General features: G+C 51.2%; 1 protein-coding gene across 1 annotated transcript; it reads right to left on the bottom strand.

Moving 5' to 3' along the window:
• Nucleotides 1-3,399: 3,399 nt before the first annotated feature.
• On the bottom strand, nucleotides 3,400-9,984 carry TSPYL2 (TSPY like 2). The gene is made up of 7 exons (XM_065901143.1): nucleotides 9,049-9,984; nucleotides 7,705-7,782; nucleotides 7,466-7,577; nucleotides 7,234-7,379; nucleotides 7,008-7,105; nucleotides 5,871-6,679; nucleotides 3,400-3,545 (listed from the first exon to the last, which is right to left on the bottom strand). Exons 1-7 carry the CDS (start codon nucleotides 9,856-9,858, stop codon nucleotides 3,400-3,402), a joined length of 2,199 nt encoding a protein of 732 aa, XP_065757215.1. The 5' UTR covers nucleotides 9,859-9,984.
• Nucleotides 9,985-11,198: the final 1,214 nt, after the last annotated feature.

Below are 11,198 nucleotides of genomic sequence, written 5' to 3'. Positions count from 1 at the left end.
GGGCACATTGGGCCTATGACTCCTCATTCTCCTCCTGGTTTCTGTTTGGGGTCCCAGCAAAAGGGCCTGTCTTCACTGGTCTTCAGCAAAGACTGTATTTTGGAGTTGGATGTGACCTTAAAGACCTTCTAGGAGAGTCTTCCCTTTTGGAGGACCAGACTAGGAAGGACCTGAACGAAGCCACACCACACAGTGAGGAGTGAGGGCACAGGGAAAAGATGTCACCCTAGGCAAAGAACATCTTCTCCTCCCATGCCTCAGTCCAGGACATGAGCATCCTGGCCAGCTATATTAGAATCCCATAATTGGGTCCTAACAGTGTCCCTGAAGTCAGAGGCCCTCTCTAACAGGGTGAGTGAAGAGGGGCCTCAAATGCCAGGATGAGGGGCTAGGGATTTGATTAGAGAAACAGAGGAATCAGGTAAGAGCATGATGAAGGCCAGGCTTCAGAGGTCTGCTTCAAAGCTAGACTCCATCTTGGGATCTTAGGTTGGTTGCTTCTCCTGGGCTGATCCCCCAGCATGATTAGCCTATTTGCAGATGGGAAAACTGAGACCCTCTATAGAGGGTGAGGAAGTCACGTTGCGAGCCAGAGTATATTGAGGCAAGGATACCCAGGCCGTCTCTCTCTTGAACTGACAGGGATCCTTTTGCCAGGCTGACCTCTTCCTGGCCCACTCCAGGTCCTTTGCCCCTCCTGCTTACTCTGCCCCTCCACTTCATCACATACTCATTGGGACTGGCTCCAGATACTGCACATAGGTGTCTCTTCCCTCTGCACAAGATGCCTTGACTCAGCATCCTGCACACTCAGCTCTGGCCCTGGGGCAAGATGTTCTCCTTTCTGAGCCAGAGTCTCCTCTATCCACTTCTGACAGTGTGGTCCCAGGTCAGAACTAGAGGCATCCAAGCTTCCATGCTCTCCCCAAAACATTTATCAGAATCTGGAGTATGTCCAAGATCTGGTACTCCAACCATTTCACAGAGGAGGTCCCACAGCAACCTGGCAGTCATCCCTGACTTCTCTCAATCCCTCTCTTCCTATGTCTAAAGCCTGTTGATTCCAGCATCTTAAAATCACAGAATACACACATTTCTCGTACAGGAGAATTCCAATTAATTTATGTAGATACTTCCCCCTTGAGGAGTTGGAGGATAACTCCCCACTCCTTAAGCACGGGCTACACTTAGTGGCTTCCTTACAAAGAGTACAGTATGGAAGGTGGGGGAATGGAGTAATTTTACAGTGGAGAAACCTGACATATACTACCTAAGCCAGGTGATCAGGTTAACATCAACAGTGATAAGGCATATCGATAGCGTGTACCCTTGATAGGATATGAAGAGAATGGTACTTTATTTCTGTGGTCTTCCTTTCCCAAACCCATAACCCCAGTCTAATCATGAGGAAAACATCAGACAAATCCCAGTTGAGGGACATTCTGCAAAATACCTGACTAGTAGTCCTCAAATGTTGATGACTCCAGGTCATCAAAAACAAGAAGTGTGAGAAACTGTCACAGCCAAGAGAAGTCTATGGCAACATGATGATTAAATGTAATGTTGTGTCCTGGATGGCATCCTGGAACAGAAAAAGGAAATTTGGTAAAAACTAAGGAAATCTGAACAAAATATGGAATTTAGTTAATAATAATGTATTGATATTTGTTGTGACACATGTATCATACTAGAAGTCCAATGCGCTATCCATTGTGCCACGGAGCCACCTGCATGTATCATACTAATGTAAGATGTTAACAATAGGGGAAACTGGCTGTAGGGTATACGGACACTCTCTGTATTATCTTTGCGATAATTCTGTAAATCTAAAACTTCTAAAAGAAAAAATTTATTTTAAAAACCTTCCATTATTGCCCCCATCACGCCACTCTCACCTTAGGTATAGCGTCAGCTTCCTCACTGCTCTCCCTCCCTCCAATCCATGCTCCGGGCAGCCAGCAGAGGGCATTCTGTAAAACGCAAATCTGACCAGAGTCTGAAGACTTCCAGCAAAGTAAGGGCGTCGGATGGAAAGTTCGGGAGGTATATTACAGAAGACATACCTGGATATCTGTGTAAATTATCGTTATGATCCAGAAAGAATCTGGGAGGTTTTTCTGGTGTCCGTGGAAATAAAGTTACTGTATCCAAAATTTAAAGCCACTGGGCCTGTCTTTCAGACGCCCAACTCCCGACCACCCCCCACCCCCCACCCCCGGTCACACAGCTACATAGTAATTTTCCTTTGCTTTTCTTTTATCTCTATGCAAACTCCCCAGCCTGGGCTGTCTTTTCTTGCCTTCTCTCCCAGGTCCAGCTCCAGGGATCCTACACCCCCTTCCTAAGACGAGAGAGCACTCCGGCATTATTGGATTGTTAAGTCCCGACCGGTATCATTTTTATTTTACTACATGCGAACAAGAAAAATGGATTCCTCTGGCTCCCCCACACTCAGCTCATACTAGGCCCGAGGAAAGGTTTGACGCACGATAAATAAAAAGATGAATCACTGAATAAATGGATGTTCTAGGGCCCAGGGCGTTCCTGTGCGCGTGCGCGGAGGGGAAGGCGTGGGATGCTGTTTGCTACCTGCCTGGGTCTGCTGCGGCCGCCCGGAGAGGGAGGGGCTTCCTCGGCCTCGCCTTGCCATTGGCCAGGATGGTCCGCATTGGCCTGACGCAACATTTCTGCGGTCCCGCGGAGCTCGCCCCCAGCCAGCCACCCCCACCCCACCCCCAGCAACTACCATCTTGCAGGCCACTGCGTAGGCGAGGCGGCTACTTGCGGGCCTGTGGGAAGGGAGACTGGCTGCTGGGGACCGCGCACCGGATGGGACAAAAGACTCGAAGCAGCACTCTGAATTTGCTCATAATTTTATTAGGATTACCAGGGTTCACAGGGAACGAGGCGGGACTTCTGGGGGAGGGGGACCAGAATACCGCAATGGCGAAGCGGCCTTGCATAGACACCGAGGCGGGCTAGCGGGCACAGCGGGGAAGGGCGAGGGATGGAGGGAAAGAGAGACGGGAGAACAGGGTGGCGGCAGAGACCGCCAAGGCCACAGCGGCCCTCCCCGCTTTGGGATCAAGGGTGTCCACTCCACACAGCACGAGGAGGGGATAGAGGGGCCCTGACCAAGGCATCACAATAAATACGTTTAGCAGCACACAGAAGCCTGCGGGAGAGGAGGGCCAAAAGGAAGGGGGAATCCCCCTTTCCCTCCCCGCAAAATAAGAACTCTGCAATTACTAAACCATAAAAATAATCTTTAAACCCGTGTACGAAGTCAGTCATCCCCCAGAAGTGCAATATGGGGCCGCTCGGCCCTAGCTGATAGGGAGGGCAAATGGGGCAGGAGGAGAGGGATACAGAGAGGCAGCCCCCGCAAAGGTAAGACATTTATCCCGTTTTGCCCCTCTTCCCCGGGTTGGCCCAAGGGTTTGGGACCTGAAGCACCTCCTCCATGTCGGAGTCTTCCCCTCCTTCTGAGTCTTCTTCGATTCCTTCCTCCTCCTCGCTTCCTTCCTCATCATCACTGTCCTCACCTTCTTGCTCACTGCCTGTACAGGGGAGAGAGAAGTAAGGAGGGAAAAATGGAGGAGGATGGTTAGGTGGACAGGTAGATGTCACTCTTAACAGGGAACAGAGTCCATCGTCAGGGCTTTTGAGGGGCGGGACCATTCGCCAAAAGCCTCTGCTTGGAACAAGCAGCCAAGTCTGTGTGAACTCAAGTCCAGAAAGTAAGGGCAAGTGGGAGGGAAGCAGGAAGGCAGAGTGGGATGCCTCTGTCCTATCAAAATTGATACATCTCTGAAAGTAGCTTTTTCACCCCCTGTATGCAATGTGTGTCTCTTCCTGAGCTCTGACCTCAGCTGAATAGAACTTCTGTTCATCCAGAGGCAGCTCCCTCTCTCTTTCTCCCCAGTCTGATCCAAATAGGCCTCAGTCTGTCTTCTTCAGCCCAATTCCCCACCCCAGCTCCCACCCTAGGGTTGTACAGATAATTCTGCCTCCCCTTCTCTGAAAGAAGAGATGCCACCGAGTAGGAGGGTATGGGGCCAGCAATTCTCTCCATTTCCCTACCTAGAAATATGTCTAGATTGTGTCTACTCGCTCATTCAATTCCTCCTTCCTCAGTGCCCTCAATGGAAGTTTGCCAGGGATCCCATGGCCAAAACCCCCAGGAGTGGTTGGTCTTCCTGCACCTTCCACCTACCCCAGGGGGCTGCCTCTCCTCCATCTGCCTGCCTACAGCCAGGCTCAAACATATCCCTTGTCTGCCTTCTGCCATCCCCTTCCTAGCCAAGGTTTGACTCTACTGCTTTAACCCCTGTTCATTTCTTTCCCATTCCTACTGTGGTCTGGCTCTACCCCCACCAATCCATTGAAACTACTCTTTCCAAGGCCACAGATGATCTATTCAGCCCCCAATCCAATGGACACATCCCAGTCCTCATTTTACTTGACCTTTCAGGAGCACTGGACACCGGTGACAATCCCCTCCTTCTCAGAATGTTCCACGACCTAGTGCTTCTCCTAACTCTACTCTCTCAGAGCCTCAGTTTCCCCATCTATAAAAGGATTAGTAGTACCTACCTCATAAGAGTTGCTGTGAGGATTAAATTAGTCAAAGCAAGAAAACCACTTAGAATAGTGCCTGGCAACATAGTAAATACTTCATTAATGTTAATTGGACCCAATTAATGTTAACTAGCTCCAGAATCCAGAGGTAGGATTCTGCTCTGGCTTATCTCCTTTCTTTACAATTTCTGACTTCCCAGGCATATCACCAACCACTTGCCTCTAAGCCACCCGTACCTTATGTCCAACAAGCCCTTCCAACTCCATGTTCCTCCCTGCATCCCATCAATCCCACCACCACACCCTTCCCCATCCCAGGAAATGGTGCCTCCTTTGGCCAGTCATCCAGGCCAGAACCAAACCTAGCAGTCACCTTAAATAGCGCCTTCTCCCTCAACCCCCCATATGCAACCCTTCTTCAGCATTTCCCAAAATGTATTCTTTGGTGGACAGTGAACAATGGTCTTTGTGATCAAGATGTTTGGGAAATGCTGACTTCCACAATGTTTAAATAGGTTTCGTAGAGCAGGACTTATCAGAGCCTTTAAGGTGCCAACATACATGTGACTCTACATAAGGATATTATTGTATGCAGTATTTCCCCAACATATTTGACCACTGAACCTTTTTGTGAGCAGCTTTGGAACCAGTGAAGGGTCCTCAGATGACAATTTGGGAAACCCTTCCCAACATACTATGCATTTTCACCCTTCCAGGTTCTTTTTCATGTGATCCCTTCCACCAAGAATGCCCCATAATGCTCCTTAATGTGAAGGCAGCCTCCAATTCAAATGTCACTTCTTTTCTCTAGTTCTCTCCTTCTTGATTCTGGAGATAGAATTAGCTCCTCCCTCCTCTGGACTCACTGAGCACACTGTTCACTTCACCCCCAGCCCCCCAAACAAGCCTGGGAGTTCCCAGAAGGCCAGGGCTGGGTACAGAGTGTGCTGAATTGCAATATGTTTGACATTTTTTCCCCTCTCTCTGTGTGAGAACCTGTCTTACTTTGTATATCACCCACTGCCTCCTATCTCTTCTCTCTGCTTCATTTGTCTTGTGCTCTGTTACAACCTATCTACCCATCACCAAGAATTGAAATTTGTTTTGGTTTTGTTACATTTGTGAGCTAAATGTTCCCTGACCTTGCTCTATTTAAAAACTTACTCAGAATGCTTTTTTCTTTTCTCTACAAGAGCAGATTGTGCTCATGCCTTGATACTCTGACCATGGGCAGATTTTCTCTGAGAGAAGAGAAAGGAGGTAAGACAAGAGGTGAGGGTCTAGCTCACCTTCCTCACTGCCCTCCTCTTCTTCCTCCACTGATGATTCTTCTACGGAGATGTTCTCTACCTCGTCCTCATAGTCATCCTGGTTGGCGCTGTTATGGTGATCCTTGTCAGAGTCTTCAAGGTCATTCTCATAGTCTTCAATGTCTCTGTCGTCATCATCGCTGCCTTCATTGTCACCTTCATTGCCATCATCATCACTACCTTCATTGTCACCTTCGTTGCCATCGTTATCTTCAATATCACTGCCGTCATTGTCTCCATTGTCACTGTCACTACTGTCCTGGTTGCTGCTGTGGTTGCCACTTTTGGGGTTCTCATCATCACCATTGGTGTTCTCGTCACCATCAGCGTTCTCATCGTTATCATCAGTGTTCTCTTCATTGTCATCAGTGTTGTTGTCTTCAGGGTTCTCATTGTTGTCATCGGGGTTCTCGTTGTTGTCATCAGGGTTCTCATTGTTGTCATCGGTACTCTCATTGTTGTCAGTGGTCTCGTTGTCATCAGCACTCTCATTGTTATCAGTGGTTTCGTTGTCATTGGGGCTCTCATTGTCAGTGGTCTCACTGTCAATGCTCCCATTGTGGTCAGGGCACTCGCTGTCACAGAGGCTCTCGCTGATGTCAGTTATCTCGTTGTCAGTGGTCTCGAAGCAGTCAGTGGTCTCCATGAAGTCAGAGATCTTGATATCATGAATGGTCTCATTGTCGGTGATACCATCACTGTCTGAGGTCTCTCCAGTAATGTCTTCCATGATGTGATAGTCATCGGAGTCTTCCATGATCACCACCTCATATTCATCCCTGTTTTTACTGTGGGGAAGCCTGGGGTTGAGTATAGGGTTGGTGGGAGGTGGTGTTCCCAGAGCAGACACTGAAAGGTGGTAAGCAACTGGGGAGGCAGTAGGCTACAGGGGTTCCCAGGGACGAGGCTAGGTGGGGAAAGTCCTATTTCTGCCCCTGACTACATAACCTCAGGCCAATCACACCCCATTTCTGGGCATCACTCCCCACTTGTAAAACATAGTGGACTGGATTATCTCAAAGGTCCCTTTTGGCTCTACAAATACTGTGTGACACTAGCCTAGTCTTTGCCCCACCCCTAACAAACCACCTCTCAGCCACCAACCCCCACCATCACCTTTCTTCCTTTTCTTGCTTCTTTCTGCTTGCCCTGTAGCCCCCTTCTCCCATCATGTAGTAACGCACAGGGTTAACCCACAGGTCATTCTTGATAATCTGTTGAAAGAGATGGGGGAAGGGAGAACAAAGCTATGAGTACATGTCACAGAGCCTACTCCCAATACCCCATGCACCCAGGGGCAAGCTAGCAAGGCCTTCCCTGGCAATGCCAGGAGGGGCCCCACCTCAGCAATCCTGTCAGCCTCTGGGAGGCTATGGTTTGAGAACCAGCTGAAGAAGCTGTGGCTGGCATCCTGGTTCCTGTGCCTGTGGGCCTGAGGTTCCTGGCCCCGGTGCCAGCGAATTGGGGTGGAGTGAGACACCAGCCGGCCTGGGGGGAAAGGAGGCTATGGAGAGGGCGCTGGACAAGGATAGATGGGGCGGGGGGCATGAATTTGCTCTGGGACTGCCTCTTACCTGAGCGGCTGCGCTGGAACTCCTTGACGATCACCATATTTGTGAAGTAGGGGTTTGTCTGGAAGTACAGCTTCATTTTGTAGCCCATGGAGATATGTCTGAGATCCTGTACCTGCTCAGGGTGGGGGTAATGGTGGAATTCCCACCACACCGTGACCCCTCCCACCCAACCTCCCCTCACCTCCAAGGACCAGATTCCTTGCCCGGTCCTGGTAGAAAAGATATCTCTTTGGCCTGACCTGCAGATTGGTCAAGTAGCGGAAAATGTCTTCATCACGTTGGTTGATCAAGATTGAAATTTTGGGGTGGTTGAGGAACTGATGGAGGGAGCAGTTTAGGTCAAGGAGTGACTGTTCAATGAGAAGGAGGGAAGGAAGGCCAGTCAGGGCTAGGCAGGGCTGAACAAAAGAGAGGCTGGAGAAGGAGAATTCCTTTTGTGGTCAATGGGACATGACCCATACTTTTATTCCCATGATACTGTCTGTGTGGTGAGAGCCTATGTTTATAAAATGTCAAACCTCTGTATTAAGTGGCCTTGCCATGGTTCATATTTGCCGTGTGTTTGCGTGCTGGGAGTCTATGTCCAAGTGATGTTGTGTCTCTGGGTGTTGAGGGCTTGTGTTCACAAGACATTGTGTGCCTGGGGGCTGAAGGCCCATGTGCAAATGGTGCTATATCTGGTTGCTGAGGGCCTGTCATCACACGATGTTATATATATTTGGGTGTTATGGGTCTGTGTCCACATGATGTTGTGTATCTGAGTCTGAGGGTTTGTCTCCAGGTGATGTTATGGTCTATGTACTGAGGACCTGTGGCCACATAATACTGTGCCTGGGTACTGAGCGCCTGTGATCATGTGATACTGAGAGTGCCAAGGGTCTGTGTCCATATAATTCTATTAGGATGTTAAATCCATGTGTTCCTAACATGTTGCATGGTCCCCTAGAGATAAGCTTATCACCAATAGTGAATTCTTGTTATTTTTCCCTTTCCTTCATTTAACTCCTTTCTCTCCATTCCTAGCTACTCCTTCTCCTCATCCTTCAGGGCTCCAGTCCCTTTCTAGCCCCCTCCTCTCCAGCCAGAATTGGGGTTTGCCTAGTATCTAAGCAGAGACCTAGGCTTGCACAGCCATGTGTGACTTGGGCACCCTTTCTGGGCCATTTCTCTGCTGTGTGCCCTTCTCCTCCCTCTTCACTGTCTCTGAGTCAGTTTATCTTCTGTGTGACCCTCCCCTCCTCCTTTCACCATCTCTGGTCCAATTTTTCTGCTGTGTGCCCCTCTACTATCCTCCCCCTTTCACCGTCTGTGATCCATTTTCTTTTATGCTATGGTCCTCCTCTCCCCCTTTCCCATCTGTGGTCCAATTTTTATGCTGTGTTGCCCCCCTCCCCCCTTCACCATCTCCAGTCCAGCTTCTCTGATGTTTTGCCACACTCCTTCCATCCCTCCTCCACCAGACCTCGTCATTCTTCCAATAGGGGCCCGCCCCCACACCCTTTCACCCAGCCTGTCCCTCCCCCCCACCGCCCCCCATTTCTGGTCATGGGCTCCTGGCCCATGAATACAGATGACAAGGATACTGCTTTGACCCAGAAGCCTGGGATATGCTGGATGATGAGATCTCTGCGCTCCAGGAAGGGTCTTCGCATCTGGATGAACTTGCGCTTGAGACGGAGGAAGGCCTTGCCCGCCTTGATATTCACCGCCTCCAGGTCCAGCTGAATGTTTTCCAGCGCCTGCAGGATGCACTCTATCTTCTCGGCATTCTTCTCTCGGCTTTCCCTCTTCACCTTCCTGGGCTTCCTCTTCCTCCTCCTCCTCCTCTTCCTCACACTTTCCATTTCATCCTCGTCGTCGTCTTCCACGATGATGACGGTCTCTTCCCTCCCCCTTGGACCGGCTAACCTCTGGTACCCCCGCCCCCCTGCGCTACAGGTTTCTAGGGCCTTCTCTCCTGCAAAGCTGCTGGGCTCCGTCACCTGGAAGTCAATCTCCAGGCTTCCCCCAGAAACCTCCGAGGGAGAAAGCGTTTCCAGGCTCTCCGTGGGAGGGGGCGCCTCCCCGTACCCTGACTCGATCGCGGGCTCCCAGCCGGGACCCCCAGCCCCCAGGGTGAAGTACGCGCGGATCCCCCCCTCCTCCAGAATGACATAGGGCGGCGGCGGGGGCAGAGCGGGGCCCAGTCCCACCCCCCTCATGTCAGCCAGCACCTGTGCCGCCTCGGTTTCCTCCCGGAGCCTCGGGCGCTGCTGAGGTGGAGGCAGGGGCAGGCGCAAGAGAGGTGGTGGAGGCGGCGGCGGCGGCGGCGGCGGCGGCAGCTCGCTCTGAGGGGTCTCAGAGCTACTGAGGCGGCGGGCCTTGGCCGGAGGCCCCTCGTCCGGGCCGTCCATCGTGACCGCGTTCGCACAGCTCAGGGGCTCGCGCTCGCCCCTTCGCTCTCAGCCAGGCCGCCGCTGCCTGTCACACCTGAAGCAGAGCCGCGCCTCACGCGACGAGCTCTGCTCTCAGCCTCGCTCTGGCGCTCCCTCCCACAGCGCCGGCCCTACTCCCTCCGCGCCAAGCGCCAGACCCCGCCCCCTCGTGACGCCAGGGGCCATCCCGCCTCTCCATTGGCTGCCAGCCGCCGCGGCTGCTCTCGCGGCCCCCCGCCCCCTGCCCGCTCGCACGCAATCTGCTTGCCAACACCGCACCTCATCACTTTCCCATTGGCTATCCTCGGGCCCGCCAGTCACCGGGCCACCTCCCTTAGCGACCTTAGAGAGGGTGCAGGACTATTGGCCTCGGGGAGAGCTGAAGGGAAGAAGACCCTCTACCTCACCCTGCCGACGTCTTATCCAATGGGATAAGTACCAGTGGTTCTGAAGACCCAAACGCAAAACAAAAAACAAGCGCAAGCAGTGAGCAGGATGTGCTCAGATAGACTCGAGAGCCTCGCTGTCGTTCTCCCCCTCCTCTCCCCTCCCCGTCAGCAACTACGCACTTCTTAAATCTGCCCCTGCCCCAGCCCTGGCTTTCGCCCCTGCGGCGGCAAACTCGGAGGCGGCTCCTCGCGGCTCAGGGGGCACTCAAGGAGCCTGGGGTTTAGAAATCGAGGGTCTTTGGTTTGGGGCCAGGTTTTGACGTGGCGTTTCCCATTTCTACAAAATAGCTCTAGCAATAATAATCGCACCAAAAAAAGTAACTTCCTCTGCGTCATGAAAATGATTGTGATTCAGTTCATCTGCTAGATCTTTCTAGGACTTTCTATGTGTTCATCGACTCCATACTTCTCCTTCCCATCCTTTCCTTTCCATTTCCTCAGTGTATGCTGTTTTAAATTCTATTTTAGATTTTGGGGAGCCAGCTGGATGGTCTCTCGTGAGGCATGGTGGTGGGGTTCTGGCTTAGGTGTGGGATTCGCGTCAAGGATCTGCTCCTCACTTAAACCCTAACCAAATCACTGCCTCTCTCTGAGCTTGTTTCCTCTCCTCTAAATAAGGAGTCCCTAAAAAGACATGTAGGAAACTGCCCATTGCAGGCTTGTGGTAGCAGAGGATTGGAGGCAACCTAGAGTCCCATCACCCAGGGGAATGAATAAGAAAAATGTGATACATGTATAAGATGGACCACTAGAATGAATTAGGTCTACATACGGCAACATGGCTGGATCTCTCAAAAACAGAATGTTGAGTGAAGAAAGAAACAGAACAAGATTTATAGTACAATACTGTTTATGTAAATTAAAACACAT

The sequence above is a fragment of the Phocoena phocoena genome, chromosome X, assembly GCF_963924675.1.
Source record: "Phocoena phocoena chromosome X, mPhoPho1.1, whole genome shotgun sequence".
NCBI lineage: Eukaryota > Metazoa > Chordata > Mammalia > Artiodactyla > Phocoenidae > Phocoena > Phocoena phocoena.
This window is presented reverse-complemented; position numbering and strand designations above follow the sequence as displayed.

Excerpts from the sequence above, each read along its gene's own strand:
- TSPYL2 (XM_065901143.1), bottom strand. The coding sequence starts at position 9,858 with ATGGACGGCCCGGACGAGGGGCCTCCGGCCAAGGCCCGCCGCCTCAGT. Across the intron at positions 7,380-7,465 it reads GTTCCAGCGCAGCCGCTCAG|GCCGGCTGGTGTCTCACTCC; the intron begins GTAAGAGGCAGT and ends CTTTCCCCCCAG. Across the intron at positions 3,546-5,870 it reads AGAGGAGGGCAGTGAGGAAG|GTGAGGACAGTGATGATGAG; the intron begins GTGAGCTAGACC and ends GTGAGCAAGAAG.